The sequence below is a fragment of the Arvicanthis niloticus genome, chromosome 5 (genome assembly GCF_011762505.2).
Source record: "Arvicanthis niloticus isolate mArvNil1 chromosome 5, mArvNil1.pat.X, whole genome shotgun sequence".
In the NCBI taxonomy this organism is placed as follows: Eukaryota; Metazoa; Chordata; class Mammalia; order Rodentia; family Muridae; genus Arvicanthis; species Arvicanthis niloticus.
Genome location: NC_047662.1, coordinates 32,783,905 through 32,810,061, shown reverse-complemented (window position 1 = coordinate 32,810,061; position 26,157 = coordinate 32,783,905). Strand labels below are relative to the sequence as shown.

The 26,157-nt window shown below is 41.2% G+C and overlaps 2 protein-coding genes across 4 annotated transcripts in view; one reads left to right on the top strand and one right to left on the bottom strand.

Annotated features, from left to right (window-relative positions):
- Positions 1-26,157, top strand: part of Scmh1 (Scm polycomb group protein homolog 1) — a 119,257-nt gene that overhangs the window by 87,948 nt on the left and 5,152 nt on the right. For all 3 annotated transcript variants that reach the window (XM_034502548.2, XM_076934281.1, XM_076934282.1), the window contains 4 exons: positions 2,674-2,800; positions 16,718-16,918; positions 18,686-18,877; positions 23,946-24,140. In XM_034502548.2, coding sequence (XP_034358439.1) covers positions 2,674-2,800; positions 16,718-16,918; positions 18,686-18,877; positions 23,946-24,140 — 715 coding nt within the window. The remainder of the gene's footprint in view (positions 1-2,673; positions 2,801-16,717; positions 16,919-18,685; positions 18,878-23,945; positions 24,141-26,157) is intronic.
- Positions 4,824-26,157, bottom strand: part of Ctps1 (CTP synthase 1) — a 63,740-nt gene continuing 42,406 nt past the window's right edge. The window contains exon 19 of the mRNA XM_076934284.1: positions 4,824-5,020. The gene's annotated coding sequence lies outside the window, so the exon portion shown is untranslated. The remainder of the gene's footprint in view (positions 5,021-26,157) is intronic.

Sequence of the window (26,157 nt, the reverse complement as noted above, 5' to 3'; positions counted from 1 at the left end):
CTTCCCTAGCAAAAGAAATGATCTGAAAAAGGTTCTCTATGGCCTGTTAGCATCTCACCTCCAATTGACTCCCAGTGATCAAAGATTTCTCAGAGCCTCCCTCCTGAATTGGATTGAGTCACCCTATGGAAATAATACCCTGCAGTTTCCATATTTCCCCAGAGTTAGTTATTTGGTTAACTTATTTGTTATGCTTGTTAGTAACTCTGGCTAACCTCTGTCCTTATAGAATATAAGCTCCCCGGGGTCAGTTACCTAATCTCTTCTCTTTTTCTCCTGCAGTGCCTTATATCTCAGTCTCTTGGGAGATGTTCTGTATATGGAAGATGGATGGATGGATGGATGGATAATTTTAGTCATGATGTTATCAGTCTTAGTTGTCTATTTTTTTGATTGGATATGAATTCTCATATTTAATCTTTCTGTATAACATACAATGCTGTTTCTGATCTGTTGCCACTAACACCTAATCCTGGTCCTTATTATCTACTACATTCTTATTAGTATTACCATTACCACTACTACTACCACCGCCACTACTACTGCTACCTCTATTACACAATTACTTTATTACTCTTCTCTTATTCATGTTGTAGAGGAGAGGCTGAAGGCCTTAAGGATGCCAAGGTCAGAGAGGCATGTGGTATATCTTGAGGGTAATCAAAAGAGTGAATGTATATATCTAAGAGACTCCAAAGACAAAATAAGATCCAGTAAGTCAAAAATCACACAGAAGGTCTTTGTTTTTCAAATACATGGAACTATCTCAAAATAGTAGTAAGCCCTATGGTTGCCAGGAGTTTTCTTAGGGACTAGGTGGCTCTGTAAGAGGGCTATTTCAGGAAGAAGAAGACAGAAATATTGAAGATGATTATATTAAAGGGCCTTTAGTATCCTTTGAAAACCAAGACCTATGATACTATGATTGCCTCTGCTCTGCCCCTCATGAAGTTTGAAACAAAGTAGCCCATATCTTCTTTTCATCCTCTTGAAAATAAACATTCTCATGATATCCTGTGTTTTGTGTTCTAATATCTGATCCTAATTCCCCCCTTTTATTCTTTTACATAAAGTATGAAATTATGTGCCTTCTGTGAGATGGCACCATTTCTTTTTTAAACAAAAAGGAAGTCTTAGAAACCAGATAGATTTAGGCTTTGGTCCCATTTCTATTTATGGCCAAGAATGTGACTTTGGAATGGTTTCTTTCAGTGGGGTGCTGAGCCCCCTTCTCCCCTGTAAAATGCAGCTAAGTTAACACATGAATCTGTAAAATATGTGTAATTATACCTATCTAAAATGCTAATGATACCTTCCATCTTTAGGCTTCTCTTCTATAATATCCAAGTACCCCACTCACCGGGCTGCTCTCTGAGGGATGCTTGAAATCATAGCACCAGCTCATTGAAGTTGAGCTAGTATTTATTTCCCTTGGCTTCTATTTACATGGAATTCTACCTTCAGGAGTATCTGATGATACAAGCACATATCCATTTCTTGTTTGTTTGATGTTGGTTGGTTTGGTTTCGTTCCAAAACAGGGTTTCTTGGTGTAGCCAAGTTTCTGGACATCCTGGAATGCCTCCATAGATTAGGCTGGCCTCAAACTCAAGAGATCCAACTGTCTCTGCCTCCCAAATGCTGGGATTAAAAGTATGCACTGCCATCACCTGGCTCATATGTCCATTTTTCATGAGGGTTTTGCATGCTGGCTTTCCATGTGAAGTTGTTTGATGTATGGTCACTGCTCTCAGCAGATCTCTCTAGATTACATGTCCCTAAAAGGCAAACATATTTATAGAGCTTCTAGCAGTATACCTCACACCAGTACTTTTTGAAAGAGGACTGTTGGATCTTGGTAATGGGTTGTATTTTCTTTGTATTCCAAAAGGCTTTTAGAAACTGTTTCTGGAAACATTCTGAGTTCCAGCATATAAGATAATAGGTTTCTCTCAGCTCTCACCCCCTTTATTGGTAATCTCTACTATATGCTTCATGAAAAACATTTATTAATACTTATATGTCAAGTGTCCTGTGAGGTTTGGCACTCAGACCCTCAAAGAGCTGTAGGTTAATTGAGGCCATTAGTGGGTAAGCAGATAGTAATAGTACACAGACAAATGTGGACAAGGGATGGAGTTAAGAGGGAAGGTAAGAGAGCAACAGAGAACATTTCCTATTGAAGAGAATGCTTAAAATCCTAAAGATGTTAGGCAGATAAATTTGTAGAGTTTTTAGGGACTGTTAGATTATTAAGGGAAGGAATAGCAGGTAATGACCTAAGGGGAGGGAGGCAGAGGAAAGCATTTGGTAGAGTCGGAGGTTCATTTCCATTTAGAGAAAGAAACAAACTAATAACATTAAACCATAGCATGCTTTTTGTTTTATCTATCCAATTTACAAAGGATTTGGAGTTCTTCTGATACTGAATCTAACATGGAAGTACATTAAGCTCTTTCTCTTCAGAAAATCAAAATTATATATATACATTCAGAAAATGTTCAATAAGGACTTTTAATACATACAACTTTGGAGCCAGTTACTAAGTAGAAAATAAAGATAAAGTTTGGTTCCATTCATAAATATGCTGGTTTCATGGGCATACTGAGTGATAAGGATAGAGGAGAGATGTCACCTGTTATGGTAGCAAACTTTTTCGCATCCATTTTAACAGAGAAAACCTCGGACTTTGCTGAGCCCACCACCCACCTCACCAACAACCAGCACCCCTGAACCGGACACCAGCACTGTTCCCCAAGATGCTGCCACCATCCCAAGTTCAGCTATGCAGGCCCCCACAGGTAAGAGCCAAGGATGGAACTAGTTGTAGTTGCCCCTGGGACATAGTATCTACATTTCCTTTAGTCTTCTACCAATAACTAGCCCTGTCCGCTTATAAATCTAGGTAGAATTTTTATTTTTTTCCCCCTGTAAGGGGTTGTTTTTATTAGATTTTTTTTTCCTTTTTCTTTCTTTTTTTTTTTTTGTTTTATTTTTGTCTTTTTTAATTGGATATTTTATTTATTTACATTTCAGATGCCATCCCCTTTCCCCATTTCCCCTCCCTAGAAAACCCATATCCCATCCCCCTTCCTTCTTTTTGCTTTTATACCATTTTAATTACATGCAAGTCTTTCTTAAGGTCAGTTCTAGGTTAAGGAACTAGCAATACAATAGATGCAAATAGTCAAAGAACAAGCAAGGCAATAAACAAAGTTCCATGACCACTCCCGTGATCACTGTTTCTAAGGGTTTATCAAGATGACCAAAATGTCTGAGCCTACCCTGTCCTAACCCAAAGTCATTTTCATGTCTGAAGCCTACTTCCTTGTTCTAGCCTAAAATTTAGATTCCTGCATGAGATTACTTTTGTTCTAGCCTAATATTTAGATTCCTGCCTGAAATTACTTCTTTGTTCTAGCCTAATGTCAGAATCCTGCCAAGCAGCGTATTTCCTTGTCCTTGGCCCATGTCAGATTCTTGCCAAGCAGCACCAAAAGCTCTCCAATTCTCCTTTTCTATTTCATAAACAAGACTGAACTTGTCTTATGTAGTTCTGCCAAGAATGCCTTCCTTACCCATTGTGGAATATGCATTATCAAAAACAATGCCCTTCTGTCTTAGGTTGGTAAGGCTCTGTGCAGAATCTTACCTGTCCTTGACTTGCCTGCCTGTTAATTTGATAACTCTGTCTGAGGATCCATTTTCAGTTTCTAGCCATGTACTTTGTCTGCCAACATATTGATGTTGTTAAAGACAAGCTATAACATGATGGGCAGGAATAAAAGAATTTCCAGGACAAAAAGGGCTAGCATGATCAACTATACATGACATTCTTGAAGCTTGACCAAAATAGAAATACTCACCTCAGGCCATGGGTAATTTTATCAGCAGTTCTGCTGCATCAACGCTTAGCAGAACAGCATTCTTTAAATTCATAAGCTCACTATGCAAAGTTAAAACATCCATAAAGGTGTTAGAATTATGCCAAATACACTGCAAGTGTCTTTAAACTTTTTCCTAATTATAATGACTGCCCCTGTAAATTTTAAAACTAACGTGAACCTACTACATGACACTGGAGATGGCTCCTTACTCTTAAACTCTGAACCTCCTTCCAATAATTTGAATAGGATAAAGAGCATCAATCTATTCTTCTAAATGCCTATCTAAATCCTCTTGTATATTCAACATATTAGTAACATTTTTTGCTAAATGATTAACAAAAGTAGCTGTCTTAACGTCTTGTGTCAAAGCAATTGCAGAAGCAGTGGTGCTAGCAATTAATGTAATTAAAGCTGTTATACCAGCAATAATCAAGCCCACTACCCTCTTGCTTCTGCTTAAAACCTGACTCACTTCATCCAGTACTTGCAAGCATTTTTCAGAATAGCAAGGTTCTGTGATACTCAGTGCAATAAAACAACGCTGGTTAATAGAATTCTGAAACACACATGCTGGGTTTCAACACACTAACGTAATTAGAAAGTACAGTCAATGGAACTTCACATTAAATGCTGTAGAAGAAACAAAAGTAATTTAACTTGATAATTAAAAGAGCCTTAACACATGTACCAACACTTGTTTGAAATCCAGATCCTGTCCCAACTTTATCTCTTGCGAACATAACATCATAGAGAACTGCAGCTAACTTCCAAATATGTCTCTGAAAATGTCCAGAACCAGACTTCCAAATGAAGACTGTTATTTCCGATATTGGATTGATTTCTAGACCAGTCCATGATTGAGTCCAAATAACTGGTCACATTTAAGAAAAATACAAGAGTCATTATAACTTCTCTTTTTGATTCTTTGTTCCATGAGATCTAAACTTGAGGCAAGGCAGCTTGTCCCATCAGGGGTATAGGTAAGCAAAGGTTGGTTGGGAACTTATGTCCAATACAGCTTCCCAGTCACCATTGTCAGGGCACTCAGCAAGCTCACAGGTCAGCATTATTCTTTGTCCCGGCGTCAGTATGTCTCACCCATCGCTCTGGCAGCTACCATGATCCTTCAGCATCCTGCAGAAAAAACACAAACATGCCGTCTTCCCCATATTAAATACCTGATCGGGATCATGCCGTATACCAGTAAGTGGATCCTTCCCTTTCACCTGTGCATAAGTATGTCTAGTTGTAGAGTGCCATAGACACTCAGCAGAAAGTTCCTTGGCATCCAAATTTTTTTTTAAAAATTTAAAATAAGAAGAACATGACTTAAATAAATTTGCGGTATACAGGGATATACCCCCCTCTTTTTTATTTTATAAAGATAATGTTTTAAAGTTCCATGGGCCCCTTCCACAGTCCCTTGTCCTTGACAGTTATAAGGAATCCCAGTAATATGGATAATATTAAATTGCTGCCGAAAAGTCTCAAATGCTCAACTTCGATAGCCAGTTCCATTACCTGTTTTTTGTTGTTGTTTTGGGTATTATCATTATTATTATTATTATTATTATTATTGGATGCTTTATCTACATTTCAGATAATATCCCCTTTCCTCATTCTCTGCCCCCTCAGAAACCCCTTATCCCATTCTTCCTCCTCCTATTTCTGTTTGGGTGTTCCCCCTCCTATCCACCTACTCCCACTTCCCCACTCTTGAATTCCCCTTCATTGGGGCATCTAGCCTTCATGGGACCAAGGACCTTCTCTCCCACTGATGCCCGACAAGGACAAAGTCATCTGCCACTACATATACAGCTGGAGCCATGAGTCCCTCCATGTGTGTTCCCAGGCTGTTTAGACCCTGGGAGCTCTGGTTGGTATTGTTGATCTCCCCATGGGGCCGCAAGTGCCTTCAACTCCTTCAGTCTTCTCTCTAACTCCTCCATTGGGAACCCCATAACCCAATGGTTAGCTGTAGCATCTGCCTATGTATATGTCAGGCTCTGGCAGAGCCTCTCAGGAGACAGATATATCAGGCTCCTGTCAGCATGCACTTCTTGACATCCACAACAGTGTTTCCATTTGGTGATTGCACCTGGGATGAATCCCCAGGTGGGGCACTCTTTGGACAGTCCCTCTTCCAGTCTCTGCTCCACACATTATCTCCATATTTGTTCCTGTGAGTATTTTGTTACTCCTTCTAAGAAGGACTGAAGCACCCACACTGTGGACTTTCTTCTTCATGGGCTTCATGTGGTCTGTGAGTTATATCTTGGATATTGTGTGCTTTTGGGCTAATATCCACTTATCAGTGAGTGCATACAATGTGTGTTCTTTTGTGACTGGGTTACCTCACTCAGGGTGATATTTTCCAGTTTTATCCATTTGCCTAAGAATTTCATGAATTCATTGTTTTTAATAGCTGAGTAATACTCCATTATGTAAATGTACCACATTTTCTATATCCATTCCTCTGTTGAAGGACATCTGGGTTCTTTCCAGCTTCTGACTATTATAAATAAGGCTGCTATAAACATAGTGGAGCATGTGTCCTTGTTATATGTTGGAGCATCTTTTGGGTATATGCCCAGGAGTGGTATTGCTGAATCCTCAGGTAGTACTATGTTCAATTTTCTGAGGAACTGCCAGAATGATCTCCATAGTGGTTGTACCAGCTTACAATCCCACCAACAATGGAGTAGTGTTCCTCTTTCTCCACATCCTAGCCAGCATCTGCTGTTATGAGTTTTTAATCTTAGCCATTCTAACTGGAATGAAGTGGAATCTCAGGGTGTTTGATTTGCATTTCCCTGATGACTAAAGACATTGAACATTTTCTTTAGGTGCTTCTTGGCCATTTGATATTCCTCAGTTGAAAATTCTTTGTTGAGCTCTGTACCCCATTTTTAATAGGGTTATTTAAATGTCTGGAGTCTAATTTCTTGAGTTCTTTGTATATGTTGTATATTAGCCCTCTATCAGATGTAGGATTGGTAAAGATCTTTTCCTAATCTGTTGGTTGCCGTTTTGTCCTATTGACAGTGTCCTTTGCCTTACAGAAGCTTTGCAATTTTATGAGGTCCCATTTGTCAATGCTTGATCTTAGAGCATAAGCAATTGGTGTCCTGTTCAGGAACTTTCCCCTTGTGCCCATGTGTTTGAGGCTCTTAACCACTTTCTCTTCTATTAGTTTCAGTGTAGCTGGTTTTATGTGGCAGTCCTTGATCCACTTGGATTTGAGTTTTGTACAAGGAGACAAGAATAGATCGATTTGCATTTTTCTACATGCTGACCTCCAGTTCAACCAGCACCATTTGTTGAAAATGCTCTTTTTCCACAGAATGGTTTTAGCTCCTTTGTCAAAGATCAAGTGACCATAGGTGTGTGGGTTCATTTCTGGGTCTTCAATTTTATTCCATTGATCTTCTTGCTTATCTCTGTCCCAACACCGTGCAGTTTTTATCACTATTGCTCTGTAGTACAACTTGAGGTCAGGGATGGTGATTCCCCCAGAAGATCTTTTATTGTTGAAAATAGTTTTCGCTATCATGGGGTTTTTGTTATTCCAAATGAATTTGAGAATTGCTCTTTCTAACTTTGTGAAGAATTGAGTTGGAATTTTGATGGGGATTGCATTGAACCTGCAGGTTGCTCTCAAAGGATGAGCATTTTTACTGTATTAATCCTGCCAATCCATGAGCATGGGAGATCTTTCCATCTTTTGAGATCTTCGATTTCTTTCTTCAGAGACTTGAAGTTCTTTTCATACAGATCTGCTGCTTGCTTGATTAGATTTGCACCCAGGTATTTTATATTATGTATGACTATTGTGAAGGGTGTCATTTCCCTAATTTCTTTCTCAGCCTGTTTATCCTTTGAATAGAGGAAGGCTACAGATTTGTTTGAGTTAATTTTATATCCAGCCACTTTGCTGAAGTTGTTTATCAGGTTTAGGAGTTCTCTGGTGGAAGTTTTGGTGTCACATAAATATACTATCATATCATCTGCAAATAGTGATATTTTTTACTTCTTCCTTTCCAATTTGTATCCCTTTGATCTCCTTTTGTTGTCTAATTGCTCTAGCTAGGACTTTGAGTACTATATTGAATAGGTAGGGTGAGAGAGGGCAACCCTGTCTAGTCCCTGATTTTAGTGGGATTGTTTCAGGTTTCTCTCTATTTAGATTGATGTTGGCTACTGGCTTGCTGTATATTGCTTTAACTATGCTTAGGTATGGGCCTTGAATTCCTGTTTTTTCCAAGACTTTTACCATGAAAGAGTGTTAAATTTTGTCAAATGCTTTCTCAGCATCTAGTGAGATAATTATGTGGGGTTTTTTTTTTTTTTTAGTTTGTTTATATAGTGGTTTATGTTGATGGATTTCCGAATATTGAACCATCCCTGCATTCCTGGGTTAAAGCCTACTTAATCATGATGAATGATTGTTTTGATGTGTTTCTGGATTCGGTTTTTGAGAATTTTATTCAGTATTTTTGCATCGATATTCATATGGGAGATTGGTCTGAAGTTCTATTTCATTGTTGGGTCTTTGTGTAGTTTAGGTATGAGTGTAATTGTGGATTCATAGAAACAATTGGGTAGTGTTCCTTCTGTCTTTATTTTGTGGAATAGTTTATAGAGAATTGGTATTAGGTCTTCTTGGAAGGTCTGATAGAATTCTGCACTAAAATCATCTGGTCCTGGGCTTTTTTTGGTGGGGAGACTTTTAATGGCTGCTGCTATTTCTTTAGGGGTTACAGGACTATTTAGATGGTTTATCTGATCCTGATTTAACTTTGGTACCTGGTATCTGTCTAGGAAATTGTCCATTTCATCCAGATTTTCCAGTTTTGTTGAGTATAGGCTTTTGTAGTAGGATCTGATGATTTTTTTTAATATCCTCAATTTCTGTTGTTATGTCTCCCTTTTCAGTTCTGATTTTATTAATTGAATATTATCTCTGTGCCCTCTGTTTTAGTCTGGCTAAGGATTATCTATCTTGTTGATTTTTCTCAAAGAACCAGCTCCTGGTTTTTTGATTCTTTGTATAGTCTTTTTGTACTCCTCTTGGGTGTATTTGCTTCTTTTTGTTCTAGAGCTTTCAGGTGTGCTATCAAGCTGCTAGTGTATGCTGTCTCCAGTTTCTTTTTGTAGATACTTAGAGCTATGAGTTTTCCTCTTAGCACTGCTTTCATTGTGACCCACAAGTTTGGGTATGATGTGTCTTAATTTTCATTAAATTCTAAAAAGTCTTTAATTTCTTTCTTCATTTCTTCCTTACCAAGTCATCATTGAGTAGAGCGTTGTTCAGTTTTCACGTGTATGTGGGCTTTCCATTGATCTTATTATTATTAAAGACCAGTCTTAGACCGTGGTGATCTGATAGGATGCATGGCATTATCAGAACCTAGGTAGAATTAAAAAAAAAAAAAAAAAAAAACTCTTTGGCATTTGAAATTGTCTCAGAGAAGCTTTCATTTGTCAAGGGGGCAAAAAGTAGGGCAACTGTTCTGTGAACTCAGAGCTGGGGACCCAGAGCTGATTTCACTTAGTTGGACATTCCCTTCTTGATGATCCCTTACAGAATCCAGTGAGACTGTCACCATCCAAATTTGGATGAAAAGCTTCCAAGTTTTAAAAAAACAGTCATTAGGGCTGGAGAGATGGCTCAGCGGTTAAGAGCAGTAGCTGCTCTTCCTGAGGTCCTGAGTTCAATTCCCAGCAACCACATGGTGACTCACAACCATCTGTAATGGGATCTGGTGCCCTCTTCTGGTGTGTCTGAAGACAGCTACAGTGTACTCATATACATAAAATAAATAATTCTTTTAAAAATAGAGGATTTTTAAAAAGTTTAGAGATAAGACCTTGCTATATATAGCCATGGCCGGCCTACATTCCAGCATGTATCCTAGACTAGCCTGAAACTCAAAATCCTCTTGTCTCAGTCTCCGTAGTGCTAGGATTACTGATAGAAGCTACTACACCAGCTTACATTGATCAGTTTTTAATGTTAGATCACTCTTCCATACGTAGGATAAATTCTGTTTGTTTGTGTCATATATCCTTTCTATACAGTATTGGATAAGACTTTTTAATGCTTCATTGAAGATTTTGACATCTTTGTTCATGAGAGATGTTAGCCTACATTTTTTTATTGTTATGTCTTTGGGTTTGGTGTTAAAATAATGCTGACCTCATAAAATGAGTTTAATAAGCATTTCATCTGTTCTGTCTTCTAAAAGAGATTGTGTAGAATTGGTATAATTTGTTCCTTAAATATTTGGTAGAATTTACCAGTATTTGTTTTGTTTAATATATGTATGCCTATTCTGATCATATTTTCCTTTTTGTTAAGAGAAAATGTCTCATTGTTTGCTCAGATTGGACCTGAACTCTGAGCTCAAGCAGTCAGAACTCAGCTTCCCGAGACGCTCTGATTACAACCACATAGCACTATGCTCAGCCTCTGTCTGCCTTCTTGCCTAAGTCTCAGGAAATTGTCTTTCATCAAGCTGCTACATTCATCTAGCTTAATTAATTTGTAGGCATACAATTTTATTACTTATATTCTCTTTTATTTCAATTTAAATATACTTTGATCATACTCTTTCCCCTCCCCCAGCTGTTCCTAGATCCTCCCCCTTCCTACCTACCTAACTTCATGTTCTTCTCTCGCTCTCAAAAAGGAAAAACCAAAACAAAAGAAATCAAAAGAAAAAGTAAAAACCAAATATATGACAAAAATATCAAAAAAGCAAAAGCACACAAAAAATATAGAGGCCAGCTACTACTCTTTGACATGGATCAGGTCCTGGAGTATGTATGGTTGATACACCCCGTATCACTTTATTAGAGAAAACTGAGTTTCCCTTTCACAGCTGGTAACATTACAAATAGCTTGGTGTCCCCTTGAATGATTTGAACTTGTGTAGGTCATAGTTTCTGAGTTCAGATGTGTTTTCAGCTCTGTTGTGTCTAGAAGACACTATTTCCTCAAAGTCATCCACCAACTTGACTCTTACAAGCTTTCTCCTTTTCCACTTAGATCTTGGAGCTGTTAGGGGATGAGTGCTCAAAACTTTCTCACTTTGCACACTGTCCAGTTATGGATCCCTTTGTTAATTCTGATCTACTACAAGAAGGAGCTTCTCTAATGAGCACTGAACTAAAGGCGTACTAGTGTGTCATTAGGAGTCATTTTATTACTCTGTTCCTTTAGCAGAATAATAGTAGGATTTCCCCTCAGGCCCATGATATATTTAGTCCCAGGTTCATAGCCACTTCATCCATGTCAGGCATGGGTTATGGGTTCCATATCATAGAATGGCCCTTCAATTCCATTTTTTAAAAAAAGTCACTCACTTACTCATACCTTCTCCACCTGTGGATCAGGATGCAGTTCTCAGTTCTAGCATCATGTATATTGCCATGATGAAAATGGATTAACCTCCTTAGAATAAGCAAGCTCCCAACTAAGTGGTGTTTGTTTTATAAGAATTGCCTTGGTCACACATGTGAGTGGTGGCACAGGCTTTTCATCCCAGCACTCAGAAGGTAGAGGCAGGCAGATCTCTGTGAGTTTGAAGCCAGCATTATCTACATAGTGAGTTCCAGGATAGCCAGGAACACTCAAGGGAGACCCTGTCTCAAGAAAAAAACAAAACAAACAAATAAACAAAAAAAAAGAGTTACTTGGGTCATGATGCCTCTTCGAAGCAGTAGAACAGTTGAGTGATAAGACATTGGTATTAATCATTCCATGTATATTTAAGCATATATATTCACATATAAGCAAAGGTAATCAAATATGTTATTGGTAATTATTTAGAATAATTTTAGTAATTAAGAATAAAAGTGCTTGTCTCCAGTCTTTCTTATTTTTTCATTTACTCATCTATCTATCTATCTATCCATCTGCTTTGGGAATCCAGCCTATCTATTCTGTCTGTCTGTCTGTCTGTCTGTCTATCCATCTGCTTTGGGAATCCAGCCTATCTATTCTGTCTGTCTGTCTGTCTATCTATCCATGCTTTGGGAATCCAGCCTAGGGTCTTGTACATACTAAGCAAGTGTTCTATCACTGAGCTATAAGCCTTAGCCCTTCCTTTTTGTAATCTAGATTTCTGATCTACATCTTACTAAAGAACTTAACATTTCTTGAAAAATGCTATTTTAGCTTTTCTTTTTATTTCTCCTTCACATTTGAAGGAGAATTTTACAGGGTTCAGAAATCTGTGTTGGTGGGAGCTTTTCTTTCAGTGATTTAGATATTTTATTATATTTTCTGTTTGCATGATTTCTGAGATATTATTCTACAGGTAATATGATTTTTTTTCCACCTGACTTTTAATTTTTGTTGTTCTGGTTTTTGTTGATGAACTTTTTGTTCATTTTGATTCTTTGGTGTTTTATTTTGAGACAGTCTTTCAGTTTTATCCAAGTTGACCTTGAATTCTTTGGACAACTGATTCTTTGTTCATCTTAGCTTAGAGTTTCTTGTTGCTGTGATAAAACAGCATAACCACAGTTTGGGGAGAAAGGGGTTTATTTGACTTACACTTTCACATCATAGTCCACCCTTAAAGGAAATCAGAGCAAGAATTCAGGCAGCAACCTGGAGGTAGGAACTGAGGTAAAAGCCATATAGGAGTGCTGCTTACTGGCTTGTTCCTCATGGTTTACTCAGCCTGCTTTCTTATACCATCCAGGACCACCTACCCAGGCTTAGCACCGCCCACAGTGGGTTGGTCCCTACTATATCAGTCATCAATCAAGAAAATAAATGACCAACAGATTTGCCTGTAGGCCAATCAAATGGGGGCATTTCTTCAATTGAGATACCTCTTCCCAGACAACTCCAACCTGTTGTAGCCACATACCCACTATTAATAGAATATGGTTAGAAAGACACTAATGCCCAAGCCCCAAACTTAGCATAGCATTATTTCAACCATACTCTGTCAGTCAGTGAACCATGGAACCTAAATCCAAGAACAGGGAATCCCTAATCGGACCTCACCTCTCAGTGGAGGAGGATTAAAGAATCATGAGCTATATTTTAAAACCACCTCAGACAACTCCCAAAATATAAATTATTTCTATTTTTCCTGCTTGAGAAATTAATTCTCAGTCCTTCACAGGACTCTTCATCAAAAGTGTCATCTCTTTGCAATGTTAGGCAGCAGGTCCTCTGAACGAGGTGCAGGTACATGAGTCCTCTTAAGTGAAATTTCTCAGCCACAAGACTTGGATGTGATTCTTCATCAGAGGACCCATGAGGTAAAGAATTACATAGTGATCATGTGACTGTGGACAGGGTTGGGATGAGTTTATCATGTGTAGCAATACTAATTGCAGAAATTGTGAAACTCCAGTGAGCACATGTAGCAGTGCTTAACTAGGTCCAGTGTTGTTTCTTAGACATGGTGTGCTTCTGTTTTGTTCTTTGCCATTAGACAAGTAGGTATTCTCCTTCTCCTTGCCTAGGAAAGGTTGGGAGTTTAAAAAGATGAAGAGGCAGGGCTGGAAGAGCAGTGTGTTCCATTTGTATACTCCTTCTGAACCTTCTCAGTCCATACTGGCAATTGTCCTAACAAAAGGCCTGCCTTAACAGTTTGAGGAGTTCTGTGTATCATCAAAGTTCAAGACGAGAGCCACAAAGGTCTCTGAAGATAAACCCTTCTCTACTTTGTGCCTCTTCTGCAGCTACAGCTACAAGACAGCAAGCTGGGGAACCCTCAGTAATTAAAGAAAGGAGGCCATAAATTGGAGAGGGAATGAAAAGAGGAATGAAATTCATGTAATTGTATTTTAGTTAATTTTAATGTTTTTTAACTTTTATTTTATTTTATTTTATTTTATTTTATTGGCTTTTCAACACATGGTTTCTCTGTGTAGCCCTGGCTGTCCTGGAACTCACTCTGTAGACCAGGCTAGTCTCGAACTCAGAAATCTGCCTGCCTCTGCCTCCCAAGTGCTGGGATTAGAGGCATAAGCCACCACTGCCCGGCAGTTAAAGTATTTTTCTATTACAGGTGGTTGTGAGCCACCATGTGGTTACTGGGAATTGAACTCAGGACCTCTGGAAGAGCAGTCAGTGCTCTTAACTGCTGAGCCATCTCTCCAGTCCTAAAATATTTTAAAATTGTTGTATAACAAGGAGTCTGCAAGGGTTTCCCTTAGCAAATTCCTACAGAAATCTTTGCTCTGAAACAAATCTATGAAGCATATTCTTGTATCTTTCTGCCTTTTGTTTGGTTTGGATTTTTGAGACAGGGTTTTGCTATGTAATTCTGGTTGGCCTGGTGTAGACCAACTTGGCCTCAAACTCAGAGATCCGCCTGTCTCTGATATGGATGCAGGAATTAAAGACATGTGGCACCATGCCCCCACCTTCTTTCTTACCTCTTAAAAAAAGGATTTTCTCTCTCATCTTATATTTTATCTTAAGTAGTAAGAAGACAGGCAATACTATGATGGCTTTAACAATCCTTAGCTATTTTATTGAGCTCATCAAGTGCATTTTCTGTTGTGTTATTATGGACAACAGTCATACCAAACTTTCAGTCCCTTCCTAGCACGTTGTCCCCCCAACCCCCATCCTTCACTTCCTAGTCACATTGTCTTTACCTTCCTTTAAACTCTCACTGATAGCTTTCTGGGCAATTTTAGATTTCCATTAAAACTGTCTTAAAGGGGCTAAGAATGTAGCTCAATGGGACCTACGCACTTGCCTAGCTTGGATGAGGCTCTGGATTCGATCCCCAGCACCAAAGGGAAAAAATAACCCAGGGGTATGAGTTTGCACTAGTAGTTTGCTTCTGGTGCTTTTTACCTCTGGTTCCAAATGCTTAGTTAGCATTCATTACTGAAGAATTTTGTATTGGAATTTATCCTGATAAGCTTTTGCTATGTAACAAACTACTACAGAACTAAATTTTGAAACACTAAGGGCTGGCTGGGTAGAGACAGCTCATCTATTGCATACAGTGCTAGATTGGGCAGGGTGGCAGGGACAAACTAGGTTTGGGGATTCACTTTTACACATGGCTGGCATGTTGGTTCTGCCTGTCTCCACATGAACCTCTCCACAAAATAATTTGTTTTCCCACACATAGTAGTTAGGACCAAAGAGTAAATATCCCAAGAAATAGGAAGTAGAAGCTGCTGGTTTCCTAATCCTAGGCCCAGACCTACTGCCTATTGGTCAAGTGTGACAGAGATCAATAAGAGGTATGTCAAAGACTTTCAGAGCCGTGTTCTAAAATAGACAACCATCTAGAGGTTGTATACTTTGTTCTTGGGTATTTTACCATAGAAGCCATATAGAGTTAATTTTTAAATTTACTATTAGAATAATTATTTAAGATTTACATCAGTGAAATATACAAATCTTAGTTGCAAGTCTATTGCACACTCATATGATTTTCTGAGTTTTAGTAAATCTCAGCACCTGTGTAACTCCTGCCCACCCCTACTGTGATGGAGACACAGGATACCTCCCCTGCCCCAGAAGTTCCTCAGGCTCCTAGACTCAGTCTTTGCCTCCACTCTGATTGCAGCATCTCTACCATAAATTAGAGTTCCTAGAGCTTGAATCTGATATAAATTAGCCATGCTGTCTGTATGTACTTTTGCATCTCATTTCTTTTACTCAAAAAACATTTTTGAAAGTCACTTATGATCTTGTTGTTATCCATAATTGAAAGTTTTCTTCTCAGTGGTATTCCTTCAGAGGAACATACCATAGCTTGTGTGTTTATTCTCCTGTTGGTGGATACCTATGCTGGTTTTAATTTAAGGTTATTATAAACATATTTGTGTTCTTATTAAGTGTCTTGTCTTTGCATTCCTCCATTTTTAATGATTTTAGGACAAAGGCCACACTATCAAACATGAAAATCCTCTTTTTTTCTTTCTTTTTTCTTTTCTTTTCTTTTTACTTTTTGCATTTTGCTTTTTGTTATTTGTTCTTGTTTGTTCTCTTAAATTTGGGGAGGTTTTGAGTCTACTTAATATTACCCCAAGCTTGCCTGGAACCCAGAATTCTGCCTTAGCATCCTAAGTGCTGGGATTACAGATGTTCAACAACATCCCCTGGTTGTTTTTTATTTTCTTATGTGGGTGTGGTGTGGTATAGTGTGTACTTATATGTGTGTGCATGTACAAGCCAATCTTTTTTCTCAATCTCTTTCTACCTTATTCACTGAGGCAAGGTCTCTCAGTTGAACCCAGAGCTCACAGATATAAGATAGTCTAGGTAGCTAGCTAGCTCCAGGGATCTCCTAACGCCGCCTTCCTTCCAAGTATTTGGATTATAGGTGGTCCACCATGCCTACTCAGCCTTCACATGTACTCTTGTGGTGCTGACTCCAGTCCTCAAATCTGTATAGCCAGCACTTTATCTACTGAACATCCCTATAGTCCTCTGTCCCCATTTCTTAGACTGACCCTTATATCCACCTTCATGGGCACTTTTTTCCTGCCAATTAGCTATCTTTAAGTTAGGAGATGAGGATGTTTGATTCTTGAGAGTCTTCTTCAGAGTTTACATTTTCTTTTCAGGGACCAGAAAACAAAACACAAAGTCTGTATCTTGACTTCTGTTCTGTGTTGTCCCCAAAGCTCTTGTGGTGCAGGTTGGGCTGGTGGCAACTAGGAACAGGATTTCCTAAACCTTCTTCATTACCCACAGTGTTCCACAGAGTAGCTATGGGGAATCCCAATGGAGCCAAATCCAGAGCTGAGCAGATGGAAGAGAGCTGCTTTCTGACTTCTCTCTGTCAGGCACATTGTAAGGCTCTTGGGTTTTTTTGTTCCCTGTAGTTTGTATCTACTTGAACAAGAATGGCAGCACCGGCCCCCACCTGGATAAGAAGAAGATCCAACAACTCCCTGACCATTTTGGGCCAGCCCGTGCCTCTGTGGTGTTGCAGCAGGCTGTCCAGGCTTGCATTGACTGTGCTTATCACCAGAAAACTGTCTTCAGCTTTCTCAAACAGGGCCACGGCGGTGAAGTCATCTCAGGTAAACACTTTTGGGCTAGTCTGGCCTCCTAACCAGAGTGACAAATCTTCATTCTGATGAGAGATCCTAGTACTGAGTTCATACTCATAGGCTCTGGAAAATGCAAAAGGATCCCATTCCTCAAGCGTCCTAACTGCCAGCCCCCAGGCTCTGCTGAACCTGTATAACCTATATGCTATGTAGTATATACCATATACCTCTGCCAAAAATAGCCTAACAGACTGCCTAACACAGCTTCTAAACTTTGGTCCCCACACAGAAAATATGAGTGTTGCTTAAAGCCATTTCATGGGGAAAATATATAGGGTCTATATTGTTGCAACAAGAGAATTTCCTCAACTGGCTTCAGAGGACCTCTGACCTCCTTTCATTCCTCTGCCTCCTAAGTTTCTGGGCCTATTGTACCCATAAAAGAAAGCTGAATCCCAGGATAGAGGGAAAACGCAAACTTGATTTATCTATCTATTTATTTATTTATTTTATTTGGTTTTTCGAGACAGGGTTTCTCTGAGTAGCCCTGGCTGTCCTGAAACTCACTCTGTAGACCAGGCTGGCCTCAAACTCAGAAATCCACCTGCCTCTGCCTCCCAAGTGCTGGGATTAAAGGTGTGCGCCACCACCGCCCGGCGCAAACTTGATTTTAACAGTGTGGTACTTTTTCTGCAGTAACTGACAATACTTTCCTGCTGTGCTCTGTTTTTGTTTCATTTTTCTTGAGTCTAAAATCTTATTTGTACCCACCAAGCCTACAATAACCTGACCTGCCTGTGCCTTCCAGTCTTTACTCTAACCCTGCCTTCCAGTCCCTCCCTTTCCTTCATAGCGAGCTGCTGTGGCATGGAGGAGCCAGCTGACAGGGAGCCTAAACAGCCTTTTAGCAAACACCTGCTGAGCCTTTACTGTGTGGCAGAGGTGTCTGCCACAGACTAGCCAGGAAAAGGGAAGACAGGCTCATGTCTACAGTGGTGGAAAAGAAAATCTACATACTCTGTGGAAGGGCGACAACAGACATGTTACAGAGCCAAATCTAGCCAGGCACTGGATGCATGGAGGACGGGAACTGTTGAGACATTCAAACCCATCTGCTCTGAGCCCCAGACCACTCTCTGGCCTCCCTGCAGCAGTCTGCAGAGTCTGTCTTCCTGCAGTCACTCTTCACCTCTAGTGCCTAGAGTTCTTCCTCTTTAAAACTTTCTTGAGAGTGATTTATCTCCACAGATTTCCATCTCCTCGATTCCCTCAACGCCTTTTACTTTTTAAAAATTATGACAATATTTTGATAGAAATAGATAGTACATAAAAATAAAAACAAGCATGAGACATTTCCCAATATTGCCGAAATCCAGTAGCCTGATATAGATTGGAAATTGTATACCTAACCACTGCTAGAAGCGGCAGTGTTATCTTCCACATAGCTTCCCTGTTGTTGGGCAGTTGGCTTGTGAATACAGCACCCTGGGTGAGCACACTTCCTGAAAGAGGCTCTGCCAGGTGATGAAGCAGATAGCGTTATGTTCAGAGTTGTTTGCACAGGTTGAGTCAGATCATACCAGACCCCTGAGGGTGCAACAGACCTGGCCTGGCACTCCCATGGTTGCACACCCTTTGGAGTTAGAGGCAAAAATCAAAGCCCTTGAGCAAGAGAAAGCAGCAGGAAGAAGAAAAGTGGGCAAGCAACCTGCCAAGCCCAAGACACACAGTGAGCTGAGCTCCTCCAGCTAGCGCTGCACTTCACTGTACAGCTCACTTGTTTACTTAACTCCACAGCCGTGTTTGACCGGGAACAGCACACTCTCAATCTCCCAGCAGTCAACAGCATCACCTATGTCCTCCGTTTCCTGGAGAAGCTCTGCCACAACCTTCGGAGTGACAATCTGTTTGGCAACCAGCCTTTTACACAGAATCATGTATCACTCACTGCCACAGAGTACAGCCACAGCCACGACAGGTACCTACCAGGTAGGAGCTGGGATGGGGCCTGGGCAGCCAGCAGCCCTGTAAGGGCCCAGGCATCCACTGTCCACAGATCTGGTTTTCTGCCCTTTACCCTTGCAACATCTGGGTTACATCTGGGGGTGGGGGTTGTTTGTTTGTTTCATTTTGGTTTTCTGCCACTTTAAGTCTTCAGAATTTTGCTGTCACTCTAGAATCTCTCTTTCCTCTGGACCCTTGACTCTAGAAGTTGTCCTATGATTTCCTTCTGTGTAGCCCATGAAGTCCCAGCACATCTCCCAGTATGAATCAAAGGCCTCATGTAGCTCTCCTTTGCCAGCTACAAGGTTTAGTCTTAGGCTAGAGATTGAGAAAGTTGCTCCTTGTTGATTGGCCATCCATTCTTTTCTTTGGCACGTGGCCCGAACTTCTAGCATTGCCAGTCTAACAAGTCCATTCAAGTTCCTGCTGTTTCCAACTAGGCTGGAAAGTAACTTTTTAGTTAACATACTAGACCCACAATGAGAAAGCGGATGCCACGTGGCTAGGGCAGTGACTAAGCACTTCCTAGAGGGCTTGAAGACTAAGTGGAGCTGGAATACAGGACACAGAGCCGAGGGAGGGAAGAGAGCTTGCTCCCAGACAGAGAGAGGTAGGTTGCTGTTAAGACGGAGGAATTGTTCTTTAAAAGACACTTATGATGGTGCCCTGAGCAGAGGAGGTGCCATCAGCCTGGGACTGCTCTATCTCTAGGGGTGCTGGGTTCGTGAGTCTGAAAGGTGCTCTGGGGCTTCCGCATGAGTCTCACTCCCACACTCCCTTTCCTGTTGTCTTTTCATCAAACTCTTAATGAAAAGACTTCAGATGAAAGTATCACTTCTGGAGAATGTAGTCCAGGAAGAGACCACACACCCAGTCTCCTCTGACCCCTCTATACTTCTGCAACAAATAAGAATTTCTTATGTGATTTGGGGTGAAAAGATACCTAAACTCTTCCTTTGTCTGCATGTCAACCAAACATCTGGTCCCTGCAGCTGTACCATGCCTCTCAGGTGGTTCTTTTCTTCAGAGGAAACTTCTTAAACTACCTGCTCTAAATTGTTTTTTTTTAAACATCAGAACCTATAAGAACAGTCCTTCAGTTATAATGTATTGGATAGGATGCAGTTGGTACAGACAAAGTGTTAAATATTCTCAGCCATTGTCATTTGAGAGCCTGGGCTCCCTAATGAAAGGCCAAACTGGAATCTGAAAGAGGAGGTGCATGAGAGAGCAAGGCATGGCCAATAGGGCGGCTGCCCAAAGAAAAGAAACTCAGAATGTTTACATAGAACTGGGAAAGTACAGTGGCAGCAGCACTCAGCAGCTGCTGGGGACATGCCCACAATGGGCCTCTAGTCATGATGAAGAGCAGGGATGCCCTTTCCAGCCTTGACTGCATCCTATCAACCCCACATCAGACAGGTTACACCAACTCTGAGCCTCTCTGCTCACCAAGCTGTTCCTCATGGAAGGCTTTCAACACGTTGTCTACTTGCATCCTGTCTTCTGTTTGCTTCTTAGAAGCAGTTTTAACTGTGCCCAGACAAGCCAGGGCTTTGTCTAGGCTTCTGACTCCTCTACTCTGTAGCTTGTCTTCCCTGCCTGCCTGTTCCTCTGCTCTGATACCTCATTGGTACCTATATTTTTCTGGTTACTTACCTGCCCTCCACCGAAAGCGCCATCAATAGCCATAACTTTCTTTTGCTTTTTCTTTGAACATTTTTTTTTTTTTTTTTTTTTTTTTTTTTTTTTGCCATTTCTGCCCACCTGCCTCACACATTTCTACTGATGTAGTATCTGTGCCGCCCACCTGTGTTAACTGGATTGTTACGGGAACCCTTTCCCCTTCCTGCCTTGCCAGCACATAGCCCTACTCTGTGGACTTGGCTCAGCTGACCATGTACTTACAGTGTGACACAGAGCCATCAAAAGTTCATATCCTTTTAAGCTTCCTTTCCGTTTTCACTGCTCTATTTTGGGAACTTTCAAACCTACAGAAAAATTACAACAAAAGTAAAATGAGTCCTTCACCAAGAGTTACTTTCAACTTTTTGCAATATTTGCTCTGTTTCACTGTCCACACATATATTTGTATCTATATATTTAATACATCTATGTATATGGCTTTTGTTTATTTAACACACAAGAATTAACTGCCAGTAAAATTTTTGTTTTGGTTTTTCAAGACAGGATTTCTTTGTGTAGCCCTGGCTGTCCTGGAACTAGACCTATAGACTCAGAGATTCACCTGTCTCTACCTCTCGAGTGCCGCCATGGCCCAGCTAACAAGTGGAATATTTTTCTACATATCTCTTTTAAAGAGCCTAGAACATAGGCACATACCTGTGATCCCAGCTCTCAGGAATTTGAGGGGAGAGCTTCACAAGTTAAAGAGTAGCCTGGGCTACACAGTGAAACCCTATGTCAGGAAGAGAGAAGAGGGAAGAAGGGAGAGTGGGAGACGAGAAGGGAAAAAGAAAGAACATTAATTTTTGTGTTCAAGAAATTTAATGTAGGGGCTGGAGAGATGACTCAGTGGTTAAGAGCAAAATTTCCCCAGTTGTCTCAGTGATCTCTTTTGTAGCTGTTTTTGTTTTGCTTTGTTTTGTTTTCTATAATCTAGGATCCAATAAGAGATCATTTGATGCCTTTTACTGTCCTGTCTCTTAAGCATTCTTTAGCTAGAAGTATTCTCTACTCTTTCCATCTTCTCTGACTGCATTGGCATTTTGAAGGACCCAGCCCAGGTGTTTTACCTTTAGGTCATCAAACATTTATTAAATCCTCACTCTTTGCCAGATTCTGTACTGAATTTTGGGAGACAGAGGTAAGACAGATTGCACCCCTGCACTCTGAAGCTAAGAGGGGAAAGGCATGTGGTTAAGAGCATGGATGAGAGATGCTCCAGCCCAACCACTTATGATCAGCAAAGAGCATGAAAGACAGTGGATGAGCGGACTCCTGGATGAGAGCAGATTAGCGGCTGAATCCCTTCTGCAGAGTTAATGTGTTCTGGGTTAAGTACCAGGCATGTGGAGGCTAAAGGAAGGAGCTCCTTTGGATCCCCCCCCCCAAAAAAAAAAGTGGCAATATGAGGCAGGAAATTTATTTTAATTCAGCTAGTTACTATGGATATTCACATTAGCTGTGATTGGAATCTACCTTGCATTGACCTTTCTGCTGTTTTGAGATTTCCTGGCTGCTGCCTGCTAGGGGAAATAGTGCCTTTGTTCTAGGACTCGATGACTTGAGTTGTTTCTGGCATGTCATCCATCCTCAGTGCCCTTTTTCCTGGTAGTCAGCCTGCTTATCTATTCAGACAGAGATAGAAGATCTCTAACCATCCAGTGTGAATGTAAATTAGCTTTTCTGCTGTGACGTTGGAGCATGGAGGTATGTGCCACTGCTGTGCTGGGTGTCAGCGGGCAAAGGTGAGGCCCTTGCTGTGTTCACTCACCATCAAGAAAAGGCAGCTCTTCTCCAGATCTTACTGCAAAAAGGTACCCTACAAGCATTCCTAGTGGAAGGTAGCCAGCAAGGAAAGGGGAAAGGGTTGGGAAGGAGTATAGAGAAAAGTCATAGGTAACAGATACTCCCAGGGGAGCCTGGGAAGATGGGAGGACTCAGATAGAGTGCAGAGAGTAGAACATGGGGGACGATTTGTGAGAAGACATATTTCAGCTAAAAAAAAAAAAAAAAAAGAGGGCATTTTAGCCATCAGAACTCTCAACAGTGACATGATTGCCAAAAATCCTCAAAGAGAACAGCCAGTCATGAGAGGAGGGGGAATGGTCTTTATCAAACAGAGGTCAGAGAACCAGTGAACCTAGAAAACATTATTCCACAAGGCTTATTCAGCCTGCTTTCTTATAGAACTCAGGACCACCAGCCCAGAAGTGACACACCCACAATGGGCTGGGCCCTCTCCCATCAAAATGAATACCTTACAGCTGGATCTTATGGAGGCATTTTCAACTGAAAATCTCTCCTGTCATATAACTTTAGATTGTATCAAGTTGGCATAAGACTAGGCAGCACACCATCCTAAGCTTGGGATTAGGTTGGCCATAGAGATGCAGAATTGTCATGAGATTCCCTTCCCAGAGGCTTTCAGAGATTCACAAACCCCTTGGAAGGCTTCCTGTGTATGGATTAACTTCTTCAGGGTTTCCCACGATGTCGTGAGAAGCATTCTGCTGAGTGATCCTGGTCCCTGGGCCTGAGCTCCCCCAGCTTCCTTGGAATGTTTCTATAGAACAAGGTCAGTACAGATAGATGACTAGAGGCTTTGAAGGAGCGGGGTCTCTGCAGACAGGCCTTTAATCAGGTGTCATGGAGTATTTCTGAGATGTCCTGCTGATGAGCATCTGCTTCTAAAGAATCCTCATGTGAGGATTTACTAGCTCAGTAATTAAAAGCACTTGCTCTGAAATTGTGAGGATTTGAGTTTGAATCCCTGCGATCCACATTAAAAAGTGGTTGTGGCTGTATGTGCTTTTAACTCTAACACTGGGGGTCAAGGACAGGCAGATCTTGGTATCCCACTAGCCAGCCAGCCTAGTCCAAAAAACAGTGAACTTCAGACTCAGTGACAAATTCTGTCTCGGGGGAATCAAGCAGAAAACGATGGAGGAAGACACTCAGTATCCTCTGGCTTCCACATGTGTGTGCATGGGCGCACACATACAAAACTGTCCTCTGATCATTCACATCCTTCCCACAGCCCTTACCCTCTTTCTAGCATCTTATGACTAAGGAATTGTCTTCCATCTAAAGTAACTCTACTCCTTTTAAGTTGTCCTTATCCAGAAAAGACCCACCACTATCTTAGGCGAAGAGGAACAGTCTAGAGAAGACAGAGTCCATAGAGGAGTCCAAGTCCGGAGCTCCTGAGCCAGGAGCCAGGAGCCATGACTGATTCGCAGGCATCCTCAGTCCTTGTAGGGCTTTGTCTTGCTGCCTCTTGTTCCACTCGGGAAGGTACCTGGAGCCAGCACTCTGCCAGTCCTTCCAGGCCAGTTCCTACTTTAACTTTGTTTTTATTATTTTCCAGGTGAAACCTTTGTCCTGGGGAATAATCTGGCCCGATCCTTGGAGACACACTCAGACCTGATGGACTCTGCCTTGAAGCCTGCCAACCTTGTCAGCACATCCCCAAACCTTCGGACTCCTGGCTATCGGCCCCTGCTTCCCTCCTGTGGCCTCCCATTGAGCACTGTCTCTGCTGTACGTAGGCTCTGCTCTAGGGGTAAGCTGACCAGGGCTCTGTGGTCCTCATGACTCCTTGCCCTTTCTTCTTCCTTTGTTCCTGGGATCAAAGAGTACTAAGGGAAACTAGTTTTGCTGCCCTAATGGGTGTTAGGACTGGGGCTATGCTCACTTTTGTGCCTTGCCCAACCACCTGGGATGTTATTGGTGTTCTGCACTTGGTTTAAAAAAATAATAATAAAACAAACATAAATTGGGAGCCAAAGACCTAGAACTAAAAGGGACAGGGAAGGGGTTGTTCTTACAGCTTTTAACTGTTTATTGAATACTATCTGTCTTTTGTATGGGATAATACAAATTACTTTTTAAAAATGTCTTATACAGGAGATACACTTTTAAAAAGTGAAATAGTATGAAAAGTGAATAGTATGAAATTGCAGAAAGGGACACCTAAGCCCAACCGTGCCTTCAAGGCCTTCTTTGGAGAGTGATACCTTGTCTGAGACTAGATGAATGGCCGTGTCTCTTCTGGGAACAGGGAGAACTTCCTGGAAGAACAGAATGGAGCTAAGGTAGAGAGTAGAATGGGTCGTGTCAGAACTGCGTGGCTTTGGTATTGCTAGAATGTAATGTCAAAGGTCAGGGCTTATATTATGAAAACCTTCCAAGCTGAAGAGTCTAGAGCTGACCATGTGGATGGAGCTGGGCTCCCAGTGGTAGCTGACCAGCGCTAGACACAGACAGCTCTGTCTGAATAACAGAGTGCTGGCTTGAACCTGGACTTGAGGGACAAGACTAGAAAGAGTGGGCCAGAACAGAAGTGAGAAAGGCCTGAAAATTAGGACTGTGTTAGACGTGAAACTACTTACTAGATTAATTTAGAAAAGCTTGACGATAGGGAGGGAGGAAGAAGTGGAGACTGTCTCCTAGGTTTATTCAAGAATGCAGTGCTGAAGTTAAGTGTTAGGGGTCATTGGCACGTCAATTACTGTTGAAACTTTACTAGGAAATGCGTTCCCAGAAGTAAGGGTAGGGTGAAAAGAGCAGCTTGCCAAAGATGGGTGCCTGGGTGCCTAGTAGGCAAAGTGGGAAAAGTGGGAGCAGGAATGGGGCTTACACAGGAGGAAAGGCGCCCAGCGTGAGGAAGAGGGAGAATTGGTTGGATCACAGTGCCTGGACACTCCAGGGATGCTCAGCAGTAGGCCTGAGGAAACCTACACAGCTTGATAATTGATAGGTAGTTGGTGATCTTATCAAGAGACATGAGGAGGGCAGTGCCATATTTATCAAGGGAGAATTTGATCACAATAAAGACAGATAAGAGAGCCTGTGGATCAAAAATTCTTACTGCGTAAGCACCCAATTGGGCATGATTGCCAATAGGCAACTTGAAGTTGTGAGAGGTTAAGACTGTAGCAGAGAAGAAAGGAGTGGTGGGAAGTGGTAGGGTCCAGAGTGCAGGCAGCTGGATTAGAGAATTCCTTTCTCTGGCACAGGAAGAAGACTGCCAGCACTGAACAAAGAAAGGACTGAACAGGGAAGGCTTGAGGAGTACTGAGAGATTAGACCAGTGAGACAGACAGTGAGAGACAGTGGGGAAAGAAAGGAATGTTTGCCAGAAATCTCAGGGGGCCAGGTCTGGGTGGAGACTAGTTTGTAAGAGCTATGGATTTCTTTTGTTTCTTAGAGTCTCCTGTTTAAGGCGAGACAAGACAGTTTGGAAATCAAGGTTTTATGGTGTGCTAATAAGGCAAGAACTAGGAAGACAGTGCATAAAGAATTTTGAGTAGAGCCTTCCGGAGCATGGTGGGGATCATTGGGAGCTAAGCATAGCTAAGCATTATAACAGCAGCTCTGGGATCCATCTCAAGAGAGCTGGAAAGATGATCAGTTGGTATCAGAGAAGGACATGGTTAAAATTCGGAAGCAGTTTGTTCCAGATGCTGATAAGCACCAGACAGTGACCTTAGCAGTAGATATCTGAAGGAGATGAGGTGAACTCACTGGAGATGTGAGAGGTGAATGGATTGCCCCACAGCAGGAGCTGGGGTGGAACA